This window comes from Rhinopithecus bieti, unplaced genomic scaffold (assembly GCF_001698545.2).
Source record: "Rhinopithecus bieti isolate Rb0 unplaced genomic scaffold, ASM169854v2 scaffold_6513, whole genome shotgun sequence".
In the NCBI taxonomy this organism is placed as follows: Eukaryota; Metazoa; Chordata; class Mammalia; order Primates; family Cercopithecidae; genus Rhinopithecus; species Rhinopithecus bieti.
In genome coordinates, this window is record NW_016805931.1 from 2,588,558 (window position 1) to 2,616,128 (window position 27,571).

The 27,571-nt window shown below is 39.0% G+C and overlaps 1 protein-coding gene across 10 annotated transcripts in view; it reads left to right on the forward strand.

Annotated features, from left to right (window-relative positions):
* GPBP1 (GC-rich promoter binding protein 1) overlaps positions 1-27,571 on the forward strand; it is a 90,812-nt gene that overhangs the window by 51,324 nt on the left and 11,917 nt on the right. For 4 of the 10 annotated variants that reach the window (XM_017874225.1, XM_017874224.1, XM_017874223.1 and 1 more), the window contains 8 exons: positions 6,997-7,120; positions 7,252-7,475; positions 11,740-11,806; positions 12,869-12,928; positions 22,048-22,232; positions 22,821-22,961; positions 24,885-25,052; positions 26,282-26,469. In XM_017874225.1, coding sequence (XP_017729714.1) covers positions 6,997-7,120; positions 7,252-7,475; positions 11,740-11,806; positions 12,869-12,928; positions 22,048-22,232; positions 22,821-22,961; positions 24,885-25,052; positions 26,282-26,469 — 1,157 coding nt within the window. The remainder of the gene's footprint in view (positions 1-6,996; positions 7,121-7,251; positions 7,476-11,739; positions 11,807-12,868; positions 12,929-22,047; positions 22,233-22,820; positions 22,962-24,884; positions 25,053-26,281; positions 26,470-27,571) is intronic. The other 6 variants (XM_017874228.1, XM_017874232.1, XM_017874227.1 and 3 more) reach the window with 3 other exon arrangements.

Sequence of the window (27,571 nt, forward strand, 5' to 3'; positions counted from 1 at the left end):
ATATTTTAAAATTATATTTTAATTGAAAAAATTTTTTTTCTAGAGACAGGGTCTCAGACTATGGCCCAGGCTGGAGTACAGTGGTGTGATCATAGCTTGGTGCAACCTGGAACTCTTGGGCGCAAGTGATCCTCTTTTTTTTGTTTTTGTTTTTGTTTTTTTTGAGACTAAGTCTCTCTCTCTTGCCCAGGCTGGAGTGCAGTGGCACAATCTCGGCTCACTGCAACCTTTGCCTCCCAGGTCCAGCCTCCCAAGTAGCTGGGACTACAGTCACACACCACCACGCCCCGCTAATTTTTGTATTTTTAGTAGAGACGGGATTTCACCATATTGGTCAGGCTGATCTTGAGCTCCTGACCTCAGGCGATCCACCTGCCTCAGCCTCCCAAAGTGCTGGGTTTATAGATGTGAGCCACCGTGCCCGTCCTTAAGTGATCATCTCTAGTCAGCCTTCCAAGTAGCTGGGACTAAAGGTGCGCACCACCATGCCCAGCTAATTTTTTGGTAGAGATGGGGTCTTGCTATGTTGCCAAGACTGGTCTTGAACTCCTGGCCTCCCAAAGCACTGGGATTATAGGCAAGAGCCACCACACCCAGTTTATAGTTTTAAAATTTGGGATTATGACCTGACCATCCTTGGACATGGCATTGCTTTCCCCTAAGAGTAAAGTCCAGGCCATACCCCAGGGTGATAACTTGGCCAAAATGGAATCTTAAGTAATTCTGACTTATTAGATTCTCTTGGGTTGACATCCTAGATCGTGAAGACAATGACCATTTGCTTGAGTGAACTGCTCACCTAGTCTCCCCCTACAGTATCCATTGAGGACCAAGGTAGGGGACACAATGGATCACTACAAATTACATAAAAATGCCCCCATCTCATTAACATCTTACCCCCCCAGGTGAAAAGTCTAGGTTCAAGTAGGAGATTTTCTTTTTTTCTTACGTGAAGTCACAGCTCTTGTACTTTAAAGACTGACATATAGCCAGCACAGTAAAATATGAGTAAGAAATACAATAGTACTAAAAAGGAAGATAGAAAACTGGTATTATTTGGCCAGGAGCAGTGGCTCACACCTGTACTCCCAGCACTTTAGGAGGCCAAGGCAGGTGGGTCACGAGGTCAGGCTAACATGGTGAAAGGCTGTCTCTACTAAAAATACAAAAAATTAGCCAGGCGTGGTGGCGGGCGCCTGTACTCCCAGCTACTCAGGAGGCTGAGGCAGGAGAATGGCGTGAACCCGGGAGGCGGAGCTTGCAGTGAGCAGAGATCGCTCCATTGCACTGCAGCCTGGGAGACAGCGAGACTCCGTCTCAAAAAAAAAAGGAAACAAAAGTGATATTCTCTGTGAACAATTAACTGTCCATATTAAAAAAAAAATAAAACCAACAGATTCTACAAAGTAAGAATTAAGATTGCTAGACACAAGACCAACCAGTTTCATGGCTGTGGAGGAGAGCAAACAACCCCAACACTTGAGGAACATGTTACCCCAGGAGATGCAGAAAGGTGAACAATTAATGCCCTCTCTGTACCCTGAACCAGCATCACTGCCTGAGTTAAACAGTAGCTGGAGGAGATGACACTGACACACTGCTAGATTTGCCACCTCTGTCCACATACTTTGAACTTGGGAAAATTCATGTGGACATGGGCAGTCAACTATCCTGCTATTCCTGATGCCATCAATGGTAGCTCCTGAATCTGCATTTGAACACTCAGTTCCATTCAACCTTGTTTCAGTATGATCGATAACAATTCATATACTTATCCAGATACCTAAATAGTTATGACATGTGTAGCAACTGAGGCTCCAGTTACTTTGAGACATTGTTCATGTTTCTGAACTAAGCTATTAACAGTAATCCAAATCAAGTTTAACAACAGATCTTGGAGTGACCTGTGTCCCTTGGGGTGGCTGGTTTTTATGTGAGAGAGAATGAGATACAGGAGGTCTCTATTGACAATGAGGGGGTAACTTTTGGCCCATTTGTTGTCCCTGTAATTGTTAGAGTGACACCAACAATCAGGTCAGTTTAAGTTCCTGTTAATGAACTGTAATGGATAATCATGGCCATAGACCATATCCTGGCAAAATTACTTATTGGTGGTCCCCAATGTTCACCAGCGTTCCTCCTTCCAGGGTTTATTCAGTTGGCTGGATCCTGACCTCACTTGAGATGTTGATAGTAGACTTAATGAAATGCTGTATAAGACCAGTTAAATTAATTTGTTTCTAGTCTCTGTCAGGAAGATTAATATGAGTTACTGACAGTGGAATAATGATGGGAAAATTCAAATTCAGCCAAGAATGTATAGGGTTGATGCGTAGATCATTGAGAGAGGCAATTCATCCTGGGCTCTGAGCATTTTTGCTTTTTTTTTTTTTTTTTGAGATTGAGTCTTGCTCTGTCAGGCCAGAGTGCAGTGGCGCGATCTCAGGTCACTGCAGCCTCTGCCTCCCGGGTTCAGGCAATTCTCATGCTTCAGCCTCCCAAATCACTGGGATTACAGGTGTGCGCCACCATGCCTGGCTAATTTTTTTTTTTTTTTGGGGGGGGGACAGAGTTTTGCTCTGTCGCCCACGCTAGAGTGCGGTGGCGCAATCTCCGCTCACTGCAAGTTCTGCCTCCTGGGTTCACGCCATTGTCCTGCCTCAACCTCCCAAGTAGCTGGGAGTACAGGCGCCCACCACTGCACCCGGCTAATTTTTTGTATTTTTAGTAGAGACGGGGGTTTCACCATGTTAGCCAGGATGGTCTCGATCTCCTGACCTCGTGATCCTTCCGCCTCGGCCTCCCAAAATCCCAAAGTGCTGGGATTACAGGCGTGAGCCACCGCGCCTGGCCTGTATTCTTCTGAAATTATTCTTTAACTTTTGGAGATGGAGTCTTGTTCTGTTGCCCAGACTGGAGTGCAGTGGTGCGATCTTGGCTCACCACAACCTCCACCTCCCAGGCAGTTCTCCTACCTCAGCCTCCCGAGTAGCTGGGATTACAGGCACCCGCCACCACACCCTGCTAAGTTTTGTACTTTTAGTGAATTTAGTGTATTTAGTGAGCCATTTCACCATTTTGGCCAGGCTGGTCTCGAACTCCTGACCTCAGGTGATCTGCCCACCTCACCCTCCCAAAGTACTGGGATTACAGGCGTGAACCACCACGCCTGGACTAATTTTTGTATTTTTTGTAGAGATGGAGTTTCATTGTATTGACCAGGCTGGTTTCGAGCTCCTGACCTCAAGTGATCCACCTGCCTCAGCCTCCCAAAGTGCTGGGATTTTGGCCGTGAGCCACTGCACCCAGCCTCCTGCACCTTCTTGCTTGTATGCAAGATCTTGACTACACTTTGCATGGGCCATTTCTTGGTTGTTTGTAGTAAGCAACATTGAGGGACAAAGACCAAGCTCTTTATAAATGTGGTTGATTTGCCAAACTCAGTGCAAGGGCAGCATCCACCTAGGCCCCTCCCTGTCAAGCCCCAGAGGTCTTAGGGGGCTGTACAGAACCAGTGCTAACATCATGCTTATGCTGCTTGCTGTGCCATGAGTAGTAAAGTCTTTTTGTCTCATTTCTTTTGCCAGCATACATGAAACAGTATCCAGACTAGCTCATAACTTGCAGAGATGATAAAATCCCAGACTTTTTTTTTTTTTTTTCCCTGAGACGGAGTCTCGCTCTGTCGCCCAGGCTGGAGTGCAGTGGCCGGATCTCAGCTCACTGCAAGCTCCGCCTCCCGGGTTTACGCCATTCTCCTGCCTCAGCCTCCCGAGTAGCTGGGACTACAGGCGCCTGCCATCTCGCCCGGCTAATTTTTTGTATATTTTTTTTTTTAGTAGAGACGGGGTTTCACCGTGTTAGCCAGGATGGTCTCGATCTCCTGACCTCGTGATCCGCCCTTCTCGGCCTCCCAAAGTGCTGGGATTACAGGCTTGAGCCACCGCGCCCGGCCGATCCCAGACTCTTGAAAGACTCTGACATATAGCCAGCACAGTAAAATATGAGTAAGAAATACAGGTAACAGGACTAAAGGGCAAGATAGAAAATTGGTATTATTTATGAACAGTAACTGTCCATATAAAAAAAAAATCCCAACAGATATGCTATAAAGTAAGAATTAAGGTTACTAGAAATAAAGTTGCTAGATAAAAGACTAATACAAGATAGAATTGTAAGTGCAACAAAGACTTAAGAAGTCTTTAAAAAATACAATTTAAAATAGTAACAAGCACTTGACCTGTTTATTTCTTTGTATGTTTAAATACTTCATTAAAACCACCAATATAGTCTTTTTAAGAATATCAAAGCTGGTTTGGTGCAGTGGCTCACACCTGTAATCCCAGCACTTTGAGAACCCAAGGTGGGCAGATCACAAGGTCGGGAGTTCGAGACCAGCCTGGTCAATATGGTGAAAACCTGTCTCTACTGAAAATATAAAAATTAGCCAGGTGTGGTGGCGGGCGCCTGTAGTCCCAGCTACTCGGGAGGCTGAGGCGGGAGAATCACTTGAACCTTGGAGACAGAGGTTGCAGTGAGCTGAGATTGCACCATTGCACTGCAGCCTGGGTGACAGAATGAGACTCTGTCTCAAAAAAAAAAAAACCTATATCTATATCTGTATCTCAAAGCTGGGCACAGTGGTGAACAGTCTCAGCTACTCAGGAGGCTGAGGCAGGAGCTTCATTTGAGGCCGGGGTTCGAGTCTGGCCTGGGCAACATAGATCCTGTCTCTAAGGGGGAAAAAGATCCCCCCATTCTTTATATTACCCAGATTTCAGTGGGGGGAAATTTTTTTTTTAAGGAAATTAAAAAAAAAAATCAAGCTGTAGGAAAATATTTGCAGTATAAATGGCATCTGCTCAGTTCTGGGGCATAATACAAAAAAAGTTAAAAATACTGTAAGGTGCTAGAATAAATCTATTGAAATACATGCAAGACTAAAAAAAACTATAAAGAGTTTAAAGATGACAAATATAAGTACAGATATACATGTGCATTTCTCTCCCTACTGAGATAAATAAGTAAACATATATATATGTGTGTATTTTCTAACCCAGTAATGAATAATTGTCTGGGCCAGGTGCAGTGGCTCACACCTATAATCTCAGCACTTTGGGAGGCCAAGGCAGGTGGATCACTTGAAGTCAGGAGTTGAAGACCAGCCTGGCCAATATGGTCAAACCCTGTTTCTACTAAAATTATAAAAATTAACCGGGCATGATGGTGGGTGCCTGTAATCCCAGCTGCTCACGAGGCTGAGGCAGGATAATCACTGGAACCCAGGAGGTGAAGGTTGTAGTGAGCCAAGATCGTGCCACTGCACTCCAGCCTGAGCAACAGAACGAGACTCCATCTCAAAAGAAAAAAGAAAAAAAAAGAGTTGTCTGTCTTCTCAACCCTAACTGTCATTATATTTTGGCCAATGAGCAAGAAGTGTCAATTTCATTCTAATCTTCCATTTTGATTACAAGATAACCTGGCTGTGTTTTCATGTGATTTGTGGCTCTTCATGTTTTTGAGAACTGGCTTTTTGCTCATTTTCCCCCCGCTGGGTTGTCCTTATTTATATTGATTCATAGAGCTCTATTTCTTTTTCTTTTTTTTTTTTGAGATGCAGTCTCACTCTCTCTCGTCGAGGCTGGAGTACAGTTGTGAGATCTCGGCTCACTGCAACTGCAACCTCTGCCTCCCGGGTTCAAGCAGTTATCCTGACTCATTCTCCCAAGTAGCTGGGACTACAGGCATGTGCCACCACACACGGCTAAGTTTGTATTTTTTGTAGAGATGGGGTTTCACTATGTTGGCCAGGCTGGTCTCTGATCTCAGGTGATCTGCCCACCTCGGTACCCCAAAGTGCTGGGATTACAGGTGTGAGCCACCATGCCTGGCCTTTTTCACCAAACATTTTTTGATAATTTTCATTTTCTTTTTAGATTACTGAGACCACCTGTTAAAATTCTCTCCCCTCTCCCCTCCCCCCCTCCTCTCTCCTCTTTCCTCTCTCCCCTCTCCTGTCTCCCCTCTCCCCTCTCCTGTCTCCCCTCTCCCCTCTCCTCTCTCCTCTCTCCTCTCTCCCCTCTCCTCTCTCCCCTCTCTCCCCTCTCTTCTCTTCATGTGCAATGGCGTGATCTTGGTTCACCGCAACCTCCACCTCCTGGGTTCAAGCGATTCTCTTGCCTCAGCCTCCCGAGTAGCTGGGATTACAAACATGTGCCACCATGCCCGGCTAATTTTTTTGTATTTTAGTAGAGACGGGGTTTCTCCATGTTGGTCAGGCTGGTTTCGAACTCCCAACCTCAGATGATCCTCTTGCCTCAGCCTCCGAAAGTGCTGGAGATTACAGGTGTGAGCCACCGCACCTGGCCTAAAATTAAATTATTTAAAAAAAACTGTTGGAAGTTTTGATTGTGGTTTTATCAGATTAGTAGATTAATATATTTGGGGTTAGTGACTTTTATACATTGTTAGAACTTTTCTGTGTTTCTAAATTTTGGGATAGTTATTGTACATTCTTTTATTTTGATCTTTTAAAAAAACACTTGGTTTGGGGAAGAGGAATATGGAAATAAATTTAAGGGACTTAAAACTGAAGATTCATTTGACAGTTTTTCTCTGATGTAGAAGGAAACTTTGAGCTGTAGTGAAAACGTTTATATCAGGTAGTGTATGATACAGACTTAACGTTTCATTATGCAAGAAACATACCATATTTTAACTTTTCCATACAATAGCATTTTACCTTTATATTTTCTGGAAAAAAAGATGTTGAACTCTAAGAACGTGTGCTTGTTTCCATTAGATAGAAGAAAATGGACCATCAGTGAATCCATTATAGAGTTACCCATTTATCAAATACCTTGGAAAACCTTGAAAATAACTGCAATATGTGTTTCTTAACCATTTAAAATTCTTGGGAATAAGTTGGAGTATTACTAGTTTTTAAGTTATTTAGGTTTCATAAATATTTACCTGTATTTTTATAATTTGTTTCAGTCGTCATTGAATTTTGAGAAGCATTCTGAAAACTTTGCATGGACAGAGAATCGTTATGATGTGAGTCGTCGACGACACAACTCTTCAGATGGCTTTGATTCTGCTATTGGACGTCCTAATGGAGGTAAAATTTGCTAAGGAATGATGTTATGGCTAATTTTCTTTATGATTTTTAAAGAACGTTTTGATGTGATTCGGTTTTTAAGCCTAACTCTCTTCTTTGAATTTATATTATTTTACTATTATCAAATAAAGGTAACTTTGGAAGGAAAGAAAAAAATGGATGGCGTACACATGGAAGAAATGGTACAGAAAACATAAATCATCGAGGTGGATACCATGGTGGAAGTTCCCGTTCTCGTAGCAGTATTTTCCATTCTGGAAAAAGCCAAGGACTACATGAAAACAACATACCTGACAATGAAACTGGGAGGAAAGAGGACAAGAGAGAACGTAAACAGTTTGAAGCTGAGGATTTTGTACGTTTTTTATGACTTCTATACAAATGAAGCTTCTATAAGTGCTATTTTAAGTGATTCTCCTGCCTCATCCTTCCCAGTAGCTGGGATTATAGGCACCCACCACCAGGCCTGGCTAATTTTTATATTTTTGTAGAGATGGGGTTTCACTACGTTGGCCAGGCTGATTTGAACTCTTGACCTCAGGTGATCCGCCTGCCTCAGCCTCCCAAAGTGCTGGGATTACAGGTGTGAGCCACTGCACCCGGCCAAAATACTGTATTTCTTAAATTACAGAAAAACTGACCTAGTGTACGGTCACATTTATCTAGTTCTTGTGATTCATTCTTGATAATTTAAAAGCTAGGTAGAATCTGCACTTTACCTTTTTATATATTCATTGTCAATTCTTATTCAGTATATATGAGTCACTGAGTCAGCTGGTGTTCTTGGCACACACAATACGTACTGGATTGAGATAGGCAAAGCCCTTACTCTTACCAAGTTTCTGTTCTCTAAGCAAGTAATATTTTGTAGTGAATTTAGATAGGAAGTGACATTTAATTTGGGACATACTTGATAAGGAGCAAACTTTTGTTAAGACTGAAAGGAAGAGAGGGAGAGCTCATGCCAAGATGCGATCATCCTTGGTTTATCTTATTTTTTTCATGTTCATGTGTATCAGGGTGGGGGTTGGTGGTGGTATTGAGACAGGGCCTCACTCTTTTGCCTAGACGGGAGTGCAGTTGCCCGATCATATCTCACTGCATCTTCAAACTTCTGGGCTCAGGCAGTCCTCTTTTGTCTCAGCCTCTTGAGTAGCCAGCTCTAGGACTACAGATGCACACCACCACACCCAGCTTACTATGTTGGCCTGGTTGGTCTTGAACTTCTGGCCTCAAGTAATCCTCTGACCTCAGCCTCCCGAAGGGCTGGGATTATAGGTGTAAAAAGCAAAGTAAAGGTTCTTCAAAGAGACTTTCTTCCTTGTCTAATTAAGAATAATTAGTAACTTCTCTTAGAAGCAGAATTTATTCAAACACTTGTGCTAACATTCTTAATTTATCTGCTAGCCATAATAAATCAATGTACTTTATGTTCTTAGCTCCTACAATTTAGCCTAAATATTTGCCTTGGCATGCTTATACTAGTCCAAGCAGGCGTTAAGTCATAGCCTGTTCTTCCTTATTTGGAGGTGTTTTTACCTTTCTCAGCATTCTACAAGTTACTTCCTCCTTCCTTTGTTCTCCTCTGCCTTTGCCTCTTTTAAAAGTTTAAAACTTTTAAAAAGTTTTAAGTTGCTAGCCAATCAGGACAAAAACAGAATATGAAGTCCTGTTTCAGCCAATAGAAACTGGACACAGCAGTAAAATAGATGTGTCAAGTTGTAAATGACTCTGTCTCCTTTGTTCAGTGTACTCTCATGGCAAAACTGCTGGCGAGTGTACCCTTTCTGCAGAAAGTAAAAATTTCCTTGCTGAGGAAATTAAATTTATGTTCAAGTGCTATTTCTTTACGGCACCAAAGAAGAAGCATTTCTAAGATAGGCATGAGTCATCATACCCAGCCAATCTTGTTATGTTTAAGGGATAAAAGTTAGGCTAGTATGGGTAAAGAGTAGTTAGTATTAGACAAGGTTAGAGAGAGAGGAAAGGATTTAAATCAAATGGAATTTTTGCAGGTCAAGTACAGAATTTTGGTTTAATTACAAGGTTAATGAGAAGCTTGTTTAGAGAGGAGTCATGTGATGCGATGTTAGTTTTTACACTTCTTAGGTCTTGAACGGATTATAGCAAAAGAGAATAGTTCAGGAGAAAATAATGGCTTGAACTGGGTAGTTGAGATAAATGAAAATAGTTTTTGGATATGATATGGAAGTATTTTGGATGGAAGGTTTCAGTAGGAGGAAAACTTTGATAGATTGGATTTAGGGCAGGGAGTGGTGAGGGAAATAGAAAAATAAAAGATTACTCTTAGGTCCTGTTACCAAGTAACTTTGTAATTACTCTGTATTCTCATGTTGGTGATCTGTTTTTTCCACTTGATAATCATAACATTGAAATTTTACAGTATAGTTGACCCTTGAATAACACAGAGGTTAGTAGTACTGATCCCCCCTTGATGTCAAATTTGCTTATAACTTTTGACTTCCCCAAAAACTTAACTACTAGTAGCCTGCTGCTGACCAAACTCTTGATGATAATAGAAACAGTTAACACATATTTTTGTATATGTATTGTATACTGTATTCTTACAATAAGCTAGAGAAAAACTGCTACTGAAGTCATAAGGAAGAGGAAGTATATTTACTATTAAGTGGAAGTGGGTCATCATAAAGGTCTTGATTCTTGTCTTCATGTTGAGTTGGCTGAAGAGGAAGAGAAGGGGTTGGTCTTGCTGTCTCAGGTGGCACAGATGGAAGAAAATCTAGATGTAAATGGATTTGCATAGTTGAAACCTGTGTTGTTCAAGGATCAACTGTATAAACAAACTCTGGGAATGGTAATAGTACTCTCATAGTGTTGTGAGGGTTAAATTAGTAATACAATTAAATTACTTAAAACAGTGTGTGACACATAGTAAAATTCAATAAATTTTAATTGCTCAATTAAATTAAATTCAATAAAAATTAATTGCTGCTCTTATTTTCATATCCCACCCCCATTCTCAAGATGTGGTTGTCATTGACTATTATAATCCTAGATTTGGCAGAGTATTATTTCTAATAGTATACTTTAAAGATGCTATGCACATGTAACCACTGCCAAAATCTTAATTCTGCTTAGTTTGTATCTCTGAAGGAATCATGGTGCTATGCATGCATATTTGCTTTACAGTAATCTCAGTACAATGTTAGTAATCATCCATTTTTTTAGGTGATTAAAATATTTATATTACAATTCATTTTATTTAATATATATTAAGTACTTTCTTTAAATGAGGCAGTTTGTGTGCTAGGAATATGAAAAATACCTGAAAGAATACTGGAAATTTAGGATCTTGGAGGATAAATGCATCTACCAAGATTAGTTTTAGAGTACTCATTCAATGCTTATCTCAGTTTTGTTTTTAATAATCCTGAATATTACATGTTGAAGTACAGATTTGAACTTGGCTTTGATAGTGAGTATGTTAACTAGTGATGACAACTTTAAGAATTGGAGGCTGGGTTCAGTGGCTTATGCCTGTTTTCCCAGCACTTTGGGAGGCTGAAGTGGGAGGTTCAAGTGAGGCCACGAATTTGAGACCAACCTGGGCAACATAACAAGACCCATTATTTACAAAGTTTTTATTAAAAAGTTAAAATTATTATTAGTCCAGATGTGATGGCTCACTCCTGTAATACCAGCACTTTGGGAGGCTGAGGCAGGTGGATCACTTGAGGCCAAGAGTTTGAGATCAGCCTGGCCAACATGGTGAAACTCCATCTCTACTAAAAATACAAAAATTAGCTGGTCATGGTGCTGCTCACCTGAAATCCCAGCTACTTGGGAGGCTGAGACAGGAGAATCACTTGAACCCTGGAGACGGAGGTTCCAGTGAGCTGAGATCTTACCACTTCACTCCAGCCTGGGTGATAAAACAAGACTGTATCTCAAAAAACAAAACAAAACAAAAAAAGATTAAATTATTTTTTTAAAAATTGGTCTGATTTTCCTCTTCTCTGATCTCAACCTTATGCTAAGGAGGGATTATTTCTTAGATTGATGCAAAGACATTCTCTTGAGTTTTTCTTTTTTTGTTTTGTTTTAAATGAAAGCAAGTTTATTAAGAAAGTAAAGGAATAAGAGAATGACTACTCCTTAGGAAGAGTAGCCCGTTTTTTAATCCTGACTTTTTTCTTAGTTATGGATAATGAAACTTAAACACACTCTTGTTTTCTCTGACCAGCAATTAGTATAGATAGTAACTATTTTAATGGCTAGCAGAGTAAGCTGAGAGTAAGGTTTATGAGTAATTCATCTTTAATACAGGCTCAATGTCCTTTATCTGAAATGCTTGGGACCAGAAGTGTTTTGGATTTTGGATTTTTTCGGGTTTTACATTTAGTAGTTCAGCATCCTTTTTCTGAAAATCCAAAGTCCAAGTGCTTCAATGAGTAGACAAAGCATTACACTGGCACTCAAAAAGTTTCAGATTTTATAGCTTTTCAGATTAGGGTTATTCAACCTGTAGCTAAGAGTTGGTCATATTTGATTCATCAGTTACAACATATATGATTCTGAGATTGCTTTCAAAGGATTTATTTTTAAAATGTGAAATGTTTATTCCAACTTTCTTCCAGCCGTCTTTAAATCCTGAATATGAGAGAGAACCAAACCACAATAAATCTTTAGCTGCAGGTGTGTGGGGTAAGTAATTTTTTATCTATATTTGAGGGGCACAAAAATGTTGATATTTATAGGTTTCACTTTTTGCATTTTTTAAAATAGCAGGCTAGAATAAAACTTTCTTTTAAAATATTTGTATTTGATGTGCTTAGCTACAGAAAAGGTAACACTCATCTTTAAAAAGGAGTTTTGGAATAGAAGAGTTTGATTTGAAGTAGTTGATTTGCACATGCTAGTATCATTAAACATACTCAACTTGAATATGACTTAACTGATAATAGTGTAATGAATTGAAACAATTTTGAGAGCAGCTGGATAATGTAAAGAAACAAAAACTCAGTTTAAATTAATTTTTTAGTGTTCAAAGTTAACTGTGAAAGTTACTTCTGATGATAGTGTGACAATGAAGTTAATATTTGACCTTATGAAAATGTTTCTATATATATATATGTATAGACTGTCACAGATAATTGTATAAATTTGCTTGTGGAGCTAGTCTATATTTGAAATTATTTGTGTCTGATGTCTGATTTTCAAAGCTTAATGAGAGTTCTAGTAATAACCCAGCCCCCAATTTTTTTTTTAAAAGACTGCTGACAGTTCAATTTGATAGCATTTTACAGAAGATTAAACTGAACTCATATAGTACAATTTAGACAGCTTTTTTAAAGATTCAAGTGAAGTTTAAAATAATGGAAAATTTTATAATACTAAGATTTGACATCTGAAAAATAAATTTAATTATTTGATACTAAATTCAGAGGTGCTCAATCCATGTTGGAACTTAAACACATGTTCATTTGTATTTTTCTATTGAAAATCAATTCACTAAAACAAAAGGATTGTGGCTTATGACAGCATACTAGTCCTAACAGTAAAGGCATTATTTTAAACTTTGCCACTTCCTGTGCTATATTGTATGTATGAGGTGAAACTTGGGAATTATTTTGTTTTCTTTTGATCTCCCTCTTTATTTAAGGGCTTTTGAGGGTGGGGTGGGGTGGTCAGACACTTTTGTTAGAACCATGTGAATGGCATTGTTTTTTCTGTATTGCAAATTAGTATTTCTACCACTCTCCCCAGGCCTACACGCCCAGACACACACATACCCAACCAAAAAAATCTCCCAAGCTCCTCTCTTAGGTATGTTTCCTTATTATTCAGTTTTTCTGGGAACAACTGATTGCATAAGAATATAGAACCACCTGGAAGGTGTTAAATAGAATCTCTAAGAAGTTAGGAATAATTTGGATTTGATTAGAATGAAAGTAAATTTAAAAAGTCAAGAATGCCAGTGAGCGTTTGTCATATAAAACTATAGATACTATTGGTACTGATCCTGGGTTGATTTAATAATCTTAGAAATGATTTAGAGACAAAGACATATTTGAAAATAATGAGAGTAAAATGTATTAATATAAAGATTTTGGTTCTACTGTTTCAGGGTTGGTCTAAGGATTTTGAGTACTAGTTGAAAAGATGTTCAAAAGGAAGATGTACTCTTTACTGTGTTTAGGTAAACTAAGAAAATGTGTCTGCATAAACAAAAAAAGAAAATGGTTAATTGTGGAATGGTTAATTGTTAAATTCCCAGTACTTCCCATAGGAATACAATGAAACTCTCATTGTATCACACTTTACTATTCCTCTCTCACTTTCCCCCCTGGGTTCCCAAGTATTGTTTTCCCTATTGCAACACTTAAAATAGCTATGTTCCTGAGGAAGACAAGAGAATTTTAGGAAAGACTTCAATAGAACTTTTCTAGTGCTACTTCCTTCCAGGTAAGTAAAATTTACTAACGAAAATATAATATTTATAAAAGAAAAAGCAATTTGTCCCTGAAACTACAATTTTGTAGATCAAAAACTGGCAGACTTAAACATGATGCCCCAATTTGAGGGATACCCTGCGGGGAAGGTAATTAAGCCACTTATAATATAACTACGTAAATTGAATTCTGCTTAGAACCTAGTTGGCTTTACTGGCAACACCTTCATGCAGCTTATATCTGTGACTTCAGTAGTGTGTGTGTGTGTTTTTTTTTTTTTTTTTTTTTTTTTTTTGGAGACGGAGTCTGGCTCTGTCGCCCAGGCTGGAGTGCGGTGGCCGGATCTCAGTCTCAGCTCACTGCAAGCTCCGCCTCCCGGGTTCATGCCATTCTCCTGCCTCAGCCTCCCGAGTAGCTGGGACTACAGGCGCCCGCCACCTCGCCCGGCTAGTTTTTTGTATTTTGTAGTAGAGACGGGGTTTCACCGTGTTAGCTAGGATGGTCTCGATCTCCTGACCTCGTGATCCTCCCGTCTCGGCCTCCCAAAGTGCTGGGATTACAGGCTTGAGCCACCGCGCCCGGCCAGTAGTGTTTTTATCTTAACCAGGATCGTAGCGGTTTGGTACATAAAATTAATGGTTATTAAATAGTCCATCTCCATGCTCTTAATAATTTAAAAGTAAAACAGGAATTCAAGTTGCCTGTGAGAATTTAAAAATAATACAATTGTTTGATTTCTTTGGTGAGTGAGGAAGAAAGAGTGGTGTATGTTCAAGTGTTAGTGTGCAGTTGAGTTGAGTTGCATTAATAATTAGTGGCGACCAGGCACAATGGCTCATTCCTGTAATCCCAGCACTTTGGGAGGCCAAGGTGGGCGTATCATCTGAGGTCGATAGTTCGAGACCAACCTGACCAACATGGAGAAACCCTGTCTCTACTAAATATAAAGAATTAGCCGGGTGCGGTGGCGCATGCCTGTAATCCCAGCTACTCAGGAGGCTGAGGCAGGAGAATTGCTTGAACCTGGGAGGCAGCAGTTGCAGTGAGCCGAGGTCACGCCATTGCACTCTAGCCTGAGCAACAAAGAGTGAAACTCTGTCGGAAAAATAAAAATAATATTAGTTAGTGGCTACTGATCGTGTGTTTTCAGAAGTTCTGTGGAGGACTGTTTTTGTGTCAGTGACTATGTCAGCAACATATTGGCAGAGCTTAACATTTACTTAAGATATTAAATAATGAGAAATTTCAGTGACTAGTAATTAGCTTAAGCATGGTCTTCTTCCAACTCAGCATTTATATATTTTTTCAGCTCCTTGGTAGTTTGATGAGCTTTCTTGATTTTAGCTCATATTTGATATACTACTTAAGAACATAAAGGTTCATTGCTCCGAGTTATTTTGGTTTGTTGAGCATTCTAAATCAAAGCTAATTAGTGACCAGTTAATATAAATGGGTTGTTTTCTAGAGAATTCCAATATTTGCCACAAGCATACAGATTGACATCATTGCATTCAGTGAGGTAAATTATGATGAAAGCCAACGGGATTGATTTTATTAATAGGAACTTTGATAAACAGAATATTAAGGGAAGGGAAAATTCTTCATTGAAGTTTTTTGACAGTATTCTGTTGATGAATTGCTTTGTATGTTGAAATGACTTTTGAGTATCTGTCTTACATGAAAACAGTTGTTAAAATTATAGTGTTTTAAGAAAAAAGTAGTGCAACATGTGTTCAAGGTTGAAAAGGGAAAATTAATAGGATTTGAGTAGACAGCTTGATACAGCTTGGCCCAAGTACGTTTTATTTGGTCTGAATTACTTGTTCACCATGGAAATTGTTGATATTTGTGAAGTGCATATCTTGAAGCATGTTCTTTATATGAACAATGTTGAGAGCCCTCATTAAAGGGAAAATATCGTATCGGTTGGTATTGATATAAGTTATCACAGTTAATGAAACTCATTTGACTAAAACTCATAGTATTGTAAACGGAAATAGATTTGTTAATAAAGATGTTAACCAGCTGGGTGTGGTTGCTCATGCCTGTAATCCCAGCACTTTGGGAGGCCACGGTGGGCTGATCATCAGAGGTCAGGAGTTCAAGACCAGCATGGCCAAAATGGTGAAACCCGTTTCTACTAAAAATACAAAAATTAGCTGGGCGTGGTGCTGTGTGCCTGCAATCCCAGCTACTTGGGAGGCTGAGGCATGAGAATTTGCTTGAACCGGGGAGGCAGAGGTTGCAGTGAGCCAAAATCATACCACTGCACTTCAGCCTGGGCGACAAAGAGACACTGCATCTCCAAATAAACAAACATTAAAAACCAACAAAATTCAAACAGCACCAATTGTCATAAAAATGATCTTTAACATTTTTTTTTTGGTATTGAAATTAGTGTTCACAATAGGAATTTGTTGAAATTGCTGTGTTATAGAGTCTTTGCATTTGGTCTGTGTATATGCTGTTGTCTTAGTGATCAAGTTTTCTCTTCAAATTAATTGGAAAGCTTACTGGGTGCAGTGGCTCATGCCTGTAATCCCAGCATTTTTGGAGCATAGGATGGGGGGATCACTTGAGGCCAGGAGCTCGCACAGAAGAGACCCTTGTCTCTACAAAAAAATAAAAAATAAATAAACTGGACGTGGTTTTGTGTGCCTGTAGTCTTAGCTACTTGGGAGGCTGAGGTGGGAGGATTGCTTGAGCCCATGATTTCCAAGTTGCAGTGAGCTATGATTGTGCCACTACACTTCAGCCTGGGCAGCGGAGCAAGACCCTTTCTCCAAAGAAAGAAACAAAAAGAAAACTTGATTAATTCAGATACTAATTACTCTTCACTTGGCTACATGCTTTTGTTTATACATTAAATTTGCCTCTTCTGTCAAAATAATAGGAAACTAAATTATTAACTGGCATCAATGTGATAATGACTTTTGACGTCACTTGGTATAGTGCACACTTACAAGCCTCTTATCCCAACCATTCAGTGTAGGTTTACTATTGGAGTTGGAATGGTAAACATTTTGAAATCTCTGCCACAGGAACAATTTCCATTTTCTTCATTAAGATAATGGTGGAAGAGTATTGAGTTCAGAATCAGATGTGGCCCTAACATTAGATCTTTTGCTTATTGATTATTTAGATTTTGGGCAGATTTCTTAATCAGATTGAATTTATTCATCTGTGAGGTGAGGATGACCACAAAAATTATAATGAGAAAAGCACTGTTAGGCTGGGCACAGTGGCTCACACCTGTAATCCCAGGACTTTGGGAGGCCGAGGCAGGTGGATCACCTGAGGTAGGGAGTTCAAGACCAGCCTGACCAACATGGAGAAACCCTGTCTCTACTAAAAATACAAATTTAGCTGGGTGTGGTGGCGCATGCCAGTAATTCCTGCTACTCGGGAGGCTGAGGCAGGCAGAGGTTGTGGTGAGCTAAAATCGCGCCATTGCACTCCAGCCTGGGCAACAAGAGCGAAACTCTGTCTCCCCCCTAAAAAAAGAAAGAAAAGCATTGTTAAGGTTAAATTGTCTACTGTGTAAAAATCTTTGGTCATGTCACAGGTGTTTAATAAATGTCAGCTAATTATGTTGTTCAATAAATGAAGGAGATTCTCGTTGTAGGTTTGTTAGAAGGCAAAAATGAATTTCTAGGTAGTGGGCCAAAGAATGAAGTAGTTAAATATAGTCATTGAGTCAGAAACTTCATGTATGTAGAAGGTAGCTATATGGAGATTGTAGTGAAAGAAAAGAGGCGAGGAATTGAAACGTCAGCTTTGAATTATCTGTGTGGCCAATTTACTTTGTATTATATGTGGCAGTATTTTGGTTCTAATTTGTCTTCCTGAGAATTGGGTCAGTTCCCCATCATCACTGCATTTATAGAAGACTAGTTCTTACATTCATAGGTATGGGGAGAGCACGAATAACAAGACAGTAAAAATGATAAAGTCAATTATAGGGCCAGGATTCGTGGCTCAGGTCTGTAATCCTAGCACTTTGGGAGGCTAAGGTGGCAAGATCACTTGAAGCCAAGGGATTGAGACCAGCCTGGGCAGCATAGTGAGACCTTGTCTCTACAAAAATAAAAATAAAATGGTCAGTTATTGTCAGGCTACAGTTATTTGCGAGGATAGAGGGAAATAATGTTAAAAAAAATCCAAAGGTCATATTTGCCTTCAGTTGTTCTGAACTTAAATTTGAACATGAGAATACCTGTGTAGATGAGGTTGAGGTAATAAGCACATGAAACTTACAGAAGGTAGTCACTTACTTTCTCATTCTTTTGTATAGGTGTTAAGGTTTTTCGTCAATATATGTTTTCTCTTTTAAAATGTAAATATTTGGGGTCTTCTTCATATAGTTAACCAAGTCACAAAGCAAACATTGGATAATGTTTGACTCTAAGAGCTTAACTACTTGGCAGGGTTTTCCTAGGAGAATTTGTGGATAAAATCTATGAATAGATGAGCCAATTTTTAAATAATACAAAATGGGGATACATGATGCAAATTAATTCTTGCCTTTTAGTGCCACTTCACTTCTTCCATTACTTACAGGTTATAGTTACCATTAAGAACACTTCTTTTTGTTAAATGAGCAGGTTTATGTCGATTATTCAGAGTTGTTACACAGGACATAGATTGATTTTATCATGTCTATCTTAAGTTTCTCTTTTTCTTACTCTTACGTGTCAACCTAAAATTCTTTTTTCCCCCTGCTGTCTAATTCCAGGTTAAGCAACCTGAAATTCTTGCAAAAGGGCACCTTTAATTTGAATTGTAATTGGAATCCTATGCTAGTGATAGTGTATATAGCTTTTCTGTATTTTTTTCTAGTAGTTATATGAATATGAAACATTTCACAGTAAATCCCAGACAAGAGCTATTGTTTTTCGTTTTATAGGTGACAGATTAAGTAACTTATATAAGATGATACAACTGGTAAGGTTGGAACTAGTATTCAAATTCTGATAAATCTGGTACAAAAGTACATATTCTTGTGTAATATTTAAATGTGAATTCTTTTTGTGGTTTTCGAGTCAGGGTCTTGCTCTCTCCCCCAGGCGTGAGTGCAGTGGTGCGATCATGGCTCATTGCAGCCGCAACCTTCTATGCTCAGGCGATCTTCCTGCCTCATTTTAAAATTTTTTTGTGGAGATGATGTCTCATTATGTTGCCCAGCCTGGTCTTGAACTCCTGTGCTCAAGTGATCCATCCCACCGTGGCCTCTGAAAGTGCTGGGATTACAGGTTTGAGCCACCATGCCTGGCCTAAATATGAATTATTACTATTTTTTTTAAATGGAGTCTCACACTGTCACCCGGACTGGAGTGAAATGGCGTGATCTCATCTCACTGCAACCTCTGTCTCCCGGGTTCAAGTGATTCTCCTGCCTTGGCCTCCCGAGTAGCTGGGATTACAGGGGCCCACCACCACACCTGCTAATTTTTTGTATTTTTAGGAAAGACAAGGTTTCACCATGTTGGCCAGGCTGACCTTGAACTCCTGACCTCGTGATCCACCCTCCTCGGCTTCCCAAAAGTGCTGGGATTATAGGCATGAGTCACTGCGCCTGGCCTAATACAAATTCTTAGCACAATAACGGTATATCCCTCCCCTTCCCTCTCAGTCCGTATCGTCTTTCTTCAGAGACTTTTGTCATCTCTTACTCTGTCACCTACTCTTTTGTGAGTGATTTCTTAGCTTTCACTTTTCTTCTTTTTAGGATATTTCATCATTCTTTGCACTGAAGACCTCATTGAGGAACTAGCCAGAGTATTTCTTACTCCTAGGTGTCTAGGAATCCAGTTTTGGGAAAGGTGAAATTTGTACTCAGGAACTATATTGAGGCTTAAAGACAGTATATCTACTTGCCTATCTAGTTGTTATCTCTTCTGCTTCCTTGTTTTTGTTTTGAGACAGGGTCCTGCTCTGTGGCCCAGACTGGAGTACAGTGGTGCCATCACAGCTCACTGCAGCCTCAACCTCCTGGGCTCAAGGGATCCTCCTGTGTTAGCCCCCCAAGTAGCTGAGACTACCGGTGCTCATCACTATGTCTGACTAATTTAAAAAAACTTTTTGTAGAGATGTAGTTTCACTCATTGTATTGCCCAGTCCTGGACTCCTGGACTCAAGCAGTCCTCCCACCCTGGTCTTCCAAAGTGCTGGGATTACAGGCATGAGCTACCATACCCAGCCTACTTCCTGGATCTGATACATTCATATTTATAAAAATTTTTATTTCTTCTAATATCTTCAGCCTTCCACATCGGATCATTTTCCGTCTGCCTAAAGTACATTCTTTAGAATTAGTAAGGATCTTTTCTTGAATTATTTTATTTTTGTCAAAGTTGCATTTCTGCCCTCTGCCATTTCTGGCATTTTCAAGTCCCGATCTCGTTGAGGCTCTACGTGGTAGATTAGGTCCTCCTCGGCTGTTAGGTTCTTTTGTGTACACCCTAAATTGAAACTTTTTATTTACTTCTCTAGAAATGTGTGGAAATCATTTTCTTGCTGATGACTCTACTCCTATTTTATATAGTTGTGTTTGATTTCCTCCCTTATAGTAATTTTAATGTAAGAATCTAGAAGAAGATAATAAACTTCTGTGCTTAGCCACATTGAACTAGAAGTCTCTGTTAGCCATGTTTAAACTTACTTAGTTGTGGTATAGTGATAGAACTGCCTTCTGCTTTAACACCTGGATTCCTCTCAGATGAGATTACCTTTTACATTTTGTAGCACTGATCATTCCTCAGATTCCTGGGCTTTACTTAACTTAGATTTCGAGTTATATGCTAAGATTTTCTCTGACATTTTATTAATAGCAAGAATCTTTTTTTATCCTTTATCCATGCCATTATCATCTGCTTACCAAAAATAATTGGAAATCTTACATTGTTAGTACACTCCTAATATTATTTACTGTTCTTTGTTTGAGATCTTTTTTTTTCCTTTGAGATGGAGTCTTGCTTTGTTGCCCAGGCTGGAGTGCAGTAGCGTGATCTCGGCTTACTGTAACCTCTGCTTCCCGGGTTCAAGAGATTCTCCTGCCTCAGCATCCCGAGTAGCTGGGATTATAGGCGTGTGCCAACATGCCCGGCTAATTTTTTTTGTATTTTTAGTAGAGACTGGGTTTCGCCATGCTGGCCAGGCTGGTCTTGAACTCCTGACCTCATGGTCTCCCCGCCTTGGCCTCCCAAAGTACAGGGATTACAGGCTTAAGCCGCCACGCCTGGCCTGTTTGAGATCTTTATTTGTTTTTGTTCTGTTACCTTTATTGTGTCATATCAGAAAAGCTATACTTTGGTATAATACTTGTGTGTTTTTGTGCGCCATAAGAAAAAAAACCCATCATATTGGGCTTTTTTTAGACTGTCAGGAAGTTCGAATGTTTACCCTAGTAAGTCAACGTGTTTAATTTTTGGAAAGATGAACCTTTTCTCAGATTATTGTAAGCCCTTGTTCTTTTTATCCTTTAGTGTTTCAGTAGGTGAAGCACCATACCGGCTTTATCTTTTGGAGAGCTTGAACCCTCCCATGAACTGAAGAGTCCCTCCGGGTTTCCCTAGGAGTCCATATTTAGTTTTGGGTTTTGAGATGATCCATGAGGAAGCTTGATTTAGTTTTTGAGGAGGGAATCATTACAAATATCTGCCCAACTCACTAATTCACATGATCTTATTTAATGTGCAGAACTCATTTTTATTTATTCTAAACTTTGCAGCTTTGAAACTGATGTTTTCAAAGTTTTTGTAAGGATAGAGAGACTTCACTGCAACGTCTGTTTGATTATACACACACATTGATTAAATTATGGAAATAATATTTATTTTTAGCAGGTGCAGTAGTCTTGAGAAAAGTCTGCCCTTAGCAATTATTCGTAGTACTTATTTTCAGAAATCAGGATTGAGTTGGTTGTTCTGCATTCATATAATGCACTGAATGTAGAGAAATGATCAATAAATACATGAATTGATATTGTGAAATAGAATTCTTAGTTATAACTGAAGTATTTAGAAATAAAAGGAATGTAATTTCTTATTGGTAATAATTTTGTAAGTGGAGTAAAAAGAATGAAAAAATTGAAATTTTAATTCTCTTTTCAAATGGGTAAGGGAAAATAGAAATATATTTTATATTCTAAATCTTAAGAGTCATTAGGTTGAAATTTGCAGTTTTTTATAGTTAATGCAAGACATGTTAGAATATAATTTGTCTTGGTTTTAACATTCTGAGCCACTATCTAGCAAAATTTATCTGTATTACTTGACATTGCCCAATTCTTTCTGTATTTTGTGGGATAATGTTTTAGCTTTACTTCTTAAGTTGGGATATAGTTTATACTTACTTAGTTTAGTTATTTTACCCAGGAGGTAGCTGTTAGTTAAAAAAAAAAAAAAGTTTGGAATATACTGTTCTTTTGGTGGTTTTATTCTATACTAAAATTTGAAATTGTGAGTGACTGTTGTTCGTGCTTTATTTATGCAGAATACCCTCCGAATCCTAAATCTAGAGCTCCAAGGATGCTGGTCATTAAGAAAGGTAATACAAAAGACTTACAGCTATCTGGATTCCCAGTAGTAGGAAATCTTCCGTCGCAGCCAGTTAAGAATGGAACTGGTCCAAGTGTTTATAAAGGTTTAGTCCCTAAACCTGCTGCTCCACTTTCAAAAGTAAGTTCTAAATTACCACAAATGTAAATTTTGAGTGATAACCAATTTACATACTATGGGGGAAAATGTTAAAGAATTTAAAATGTGTATGAAGGTACTTCGTGGGGTGCTGAGTTCTAGGTGGCAAGAGTTGACCCATATGTGCTCTTAATTATCTTTGATGTGGTGTGTGCGTTTGTGTGGTTTTATTGTTTTAGCAATAGTAAGTGAAACTTTCAATTTTTTTTTTTTTTGCTAGATGTATTTGTGATATATTTGCTTAATGATAATATGTAATGCTGTTTTACCTGGTGCTCAGTTTTAGGTTTTGGAAACTTACATGTTTTCTTATTCTCAAGAGAAAGAAACCCAACTTTATATTTATGTAACTTTGGAAAAATAGCAAATTAGTTAGATACCTAAATGCTCAGTTTTGATTTTGTTTGTAGAAAAAGGGACAGAGAACTGTGTAGGAATAATGCAGTGTGATACAAAATAGTTGTTTTATGAGCCTAGTGTAATCTTTTTTTGTTTTATAATATTCATGGTTTTGTCTTTCTCCTATAACCTGTTTTTGATAGCCGTTAATGTTTGTGTGTTTTTCTTTAGCCTACACAATGGAAAAGCCAAACAAAAGAAAATAAAGTTGGAACTTCTTTCCCTCATGAGTCCACATATGGTGTTGGCAACTTTAATGCTTTTAAATCAACTGCCAAGAATTTTAGTCCATCAACAAATTCAGTGAAAGAGGTATGACATTAAAAATTACTCTTGAGGAATGTAACATTTTAATTTTGATAGTTTAACAGTGAATAAAAGGTAGACATTCATTAAATGAATACATTAAAATGAGTTTCATTCCTTCAGAAAACTGGATCATATACTTCATTTGTTAACCAGTTTTGCACTTTGGGAAAGTAGGAATCATTTAAAATATTTTAAATGAAAATTCCCGGCTGGGTGTGGTAGCTCATGCCTATAATCCCAATACTTTGGGAAGTGGGACAGGAGGATCACTTGAGCTCAGGAATTTCAGACCAGCCTGGGCAGTATGGTGAAACCCTGTCTCTACTTAAAAAAAAAAAAAAATAGCTGGGCATGGTGGTATGTGCCTGTGATCCCAGATCTTGGGAGGCTAAGGTGAGAGGAACACCCGGGCCTGGGAATATCAAGGCTGCAGCAAGCTGTGATTGTGCCATTGCACTCAAGCCTGGGCAACAGAGTGAGACCCTGTCTCAAAAATGGTGGTGGCAGGTTGGAGATGGGGGGGCGGGGAATTCCAAACATCCTAAAAAACAAAGAATAATTTTTTGGGGGGTGGTGGGAGGGACAGGGTCTCTGTTGCTCAGGCTGGAGTACAGTGACTCATTTGTGGCTCACTGCAGCCTTGACCTCCTGGGCTCAAGCAATCCTCCCATCTTAGTCTCCTGATTGTCTAGGACTACAGCTACAGGTGCTTGCCACTGGGCCAGCTAATTTTTTACTTTTTGTAGAGATGAGGATCTAGTTATGTTGTCCAGGCTGGTCTCAAACTCCTGGCATCAAGTGATCCTCTCTCCTCAGCTTCCCACAGTTCCTGGGATTACAGGCATGAGCCACCACACCTGGACCAAGAGTAATTTTTAAGAAAATAATTATGAAAATTGCAGTGTTATTTGATACTTGTGATAGTTATGTTGTAGGATTGAACTTAACTAATAATGAGGATTTGTATTGTATAATGTCTTCTTTTGGGGATGATGGACATTTTATTACTGTTAATACTGAGTGGGGCGAAAGGAGGAACAAGAGAGAAAGGTATGTATTGTTACTATACTGACTGTGAGTACCTGGTAGTTCAGGTATTTCTTTCTCATTTGATCGAGGTTTTGAAACTCCCAGAACAGGGAGTTCTCTGACCAGTCTAGTGTCAAAGGACACCCATAACACTTACATTATTATACCTGAAACTGCTTTGTGTACTGTTTTGGAACCCCTCATATACTATTATTTATGATCTCAGACACAGAATTTTTGAGCTTTGAGGGAAGGACTAGCATTCCTAGCTAGTTAATTCTGCTAAGATTAGCTATACAAACATTAATGCCAACAAGTAAGCATTATTATGGTTTGTTTCCGTGACTGATAATCCATATGACACAGAGTTTTAACATTCTGTTTTGTGTTCCACTGTCAAAACACCAAAGAACCAAAAACAAAAGTATTCTTTCTCCTCTCCTCCCTGCTGTCTTTCAAACATTTTCCCAGGTGAAATTCACTCTGATAAACCTTACGTATGTGTATAAATAATTATAAAATAGATCTTACTGGAGCTATTACTGAACTGTAGAGCTCTGTGTAACACAGTTTGAAAAGCTGCTCTTCTGTGTATTATAGAAAAGTTTAAACAATTCTAGGATGCATTTATAAAATAATATTTAGACGCCTAATTTAGAATCATAGTTCTGAGTATTATTAGACCTTCATTGTTTGTGGGACAAGAAAAATCTTTTGTTGACTCATTGAGTAGGGGAAAATACAGGGATAGAGTGAACTAGACTTTAACATAGACATTATAATCAATTTTGTTTTCTGTGAATAAAGGTAAAATAGGAAGCTGTGGTAGTAATGAATTTTATGTTGACATTGATTCCTTGGCTACGTATTTATTAGTATTTCTGAATTTCCTCTTAGTGTAATCGCTCAAATTCCTCTTCTCCTGTTGACAAACTTAATCAGCAGCCTCGTCTAACCAAACTGACACGAATGCGCACTGATAAGAAGAGTGAATTTTTGAAAGCATTGAAAAGAGACAGAGTAGAAGAGGAACATGAAGATGAAAGCCGTGCTGGCTCAGAGAAGGTAATTGAATAGCAATACTTAATTTGACATTGATGTGTCATTGAAATATTTGAGCATGTATTAGGACCTTGGAATACATTTGAATCATCTCCTTGGAAAGTAACTTGGAAAGCCATGTGCATAAATAATAACTTCTCCCCTCTCCCCGCCCCTTCCTCCTCCTCTTCCTCCTCCTCTTCTCTCCTCCTCTTCCTCCTCCTCTTCTCTCCTTCTCTTCCCCCTCCTCTTCTCTCCTTCTCTTCCCCCTCCTCTTCTCTCCTTCCCCCCATCCCTCCTCCCTCCTCCCTTTGTTTGAGATGAAGTCTCTGTCACCCAAGCTGGAGTGCCATGGCATCATCTTGAGCTACTGCAACCTCCATTTCCCAGGTTCAAGCGATTCTTGTTCCTCAGCCTTCCTAGTAGCTGGACTATAGGTGTGTGCCACACACCTGGCTAATTTTTGTATTTTTTGTACGTCTGGCTAATTTTTTCATTTTTTGTAGAGATGCAGTTTCACCATGTTGGCCAGACTGGTCTTGAACTCCTGACTTCGGATGATCCGCCTGCCTTGGCCTCCCAAAGTGTTGGGATTACAGGCGTGGGCTACTGTGCCCGGCCATGACTTCATTTCTAAAGTAGACTTACTTCATTCTGCAGTTCCTGTGGAAAAATACATTTAAAAAGCGTTCTTGTTTATATCTGCTTTCTTGTGCTTCTCCCATCTTGCCTGACTTCATGCTTTTAGTTTTACCTTTGTTGTATAGATAGGAATACTTAGGGTAAGAAAGCTTTGGATATCCATCCTGGCTTAATTTTTCTTTCCTAATTTAATAAGTATTACATTTATGGTTGTTGGTTTTTTTTTGAGATAGTTTTGCTCTTGTCTGGAGTACAATGGCATGATCTCGGCTCACTGCAACCTTCGCCTCCTAGGTTCAAGCGATCCTCCTGCCACAGCCTCCCAAGCAGCTGGGACTACAGGCGTGTATCACCACGCCCAGCTAATTTTTTTTGTATTTTTAGTAGAGACAGGGTTTCACCATTTTGGCTAGGCTGGTCTGGAACTCCTGACCTTAGATGATCCGCCTGCCTTGGCCTTCCAAAGTGCTAGGATTACAGGGGTGAGCCACTGTGCCCGGCCACGTTGATGTATTTTCAGTGGAAGCTTAGTTAGGATCTATTAAAAGTTTTTAATAACTGTATTCTTTAGAACTCAATCTTTTTTTTTTTTTTAACTCTCTGAAAATCAGGATGACGACTCATTTAATTTACATAACAGCAATAGTACTCACCAAGAAAGGGATATAAACCGAAACTTCGATGAAAATGAAATTCCTCAAGAGAATGGCAATGCCTCCGTGATTTCCCAGCAGATCATTCGGTCTTCAACCTTCCCACAAACTGATGTTCTTTCAAGTTCACTTGAGGCAGAACACAGGCTAGTATTTGTTTTTACTTTTTCCTCAGCGTTTTCTGTATTCAAGATTTCAATACTATAGAGTTTTTGTGTGATTTAACAGGTTTGAGATACAACTAATGCCATAAATTTCACCCATTATGATATACAGATGATTTTTAATATATTCAAAGTAGCCCTTTGTTCATTTGCATTTACTTTTCATTTGCACTCTGTCCTAGGCAGCTACTATTCTTTCTATAGATTTGCCTTGTGTAGGTATTTTATATAAGTGGAATAATATAATATGTCATTTTTGATGTCTAACTTCTTTCACTAAGTATAATATTTTCAAGGTTTATTTGCATTGTAAGCACGTCAGTACTTTATTCCTTTTTTAGTGCTGAATAGTACACTATATGACTATACTGCTTTTTTGTTCATCAGTTGATGAATATTAGTTGTTTCTACCTCTTTTTTTTTTTTTTAAACGGTAGGCTCTAGTCCAGTCTACTTTTTTGACTTGTTTTGGATAATGCTGCTGTGAACATTCATATATAAGTTATTGTGTGGATATGTTTTTATTTCTGTTGGGTAGATACCTAGGAGTTGAATTGCTGGGACATATGATAGCTCTGTGTTTCACATTTTTAGAAACTGTCAAACTATTTTACAAAATGACTATGTCATTTTACTTCCTCATCAGCAATATAGAAGGTTCTAGTTTCTCCACATTCTTACCAACACTTGGTACCATCTATCTTTGATTACAGTCATTCTAGTGTGTTTGAAGTATGATTTCTTTTTGTGGTATGATTCTTACTAACACTTGGTACCATCTCTCTTTGATTAAGTCATTCTAGCGGGTGTGAAGTATGATTTCCCTAATGACTAATAGTGTTGAGTATCTTTTTATGTGCTTATTGGCCGTTTATCCTCTTTGGAGAGAAATAACTGTATAAATACTTTGCTCATTTAAAAATTACATTTTCTTACTAAGTTGTAAGAGTTCTTTATATATTTGTGTATAAGTCTCTTGTGTATGATTGGCAGATAATTTCTCCTGTGAGTTTTTTCATTCTCTCAGTATACAGCCACCTCCCACCCACCTCTGCCCCGCCCCCACCCCCACCCCACAGGCACC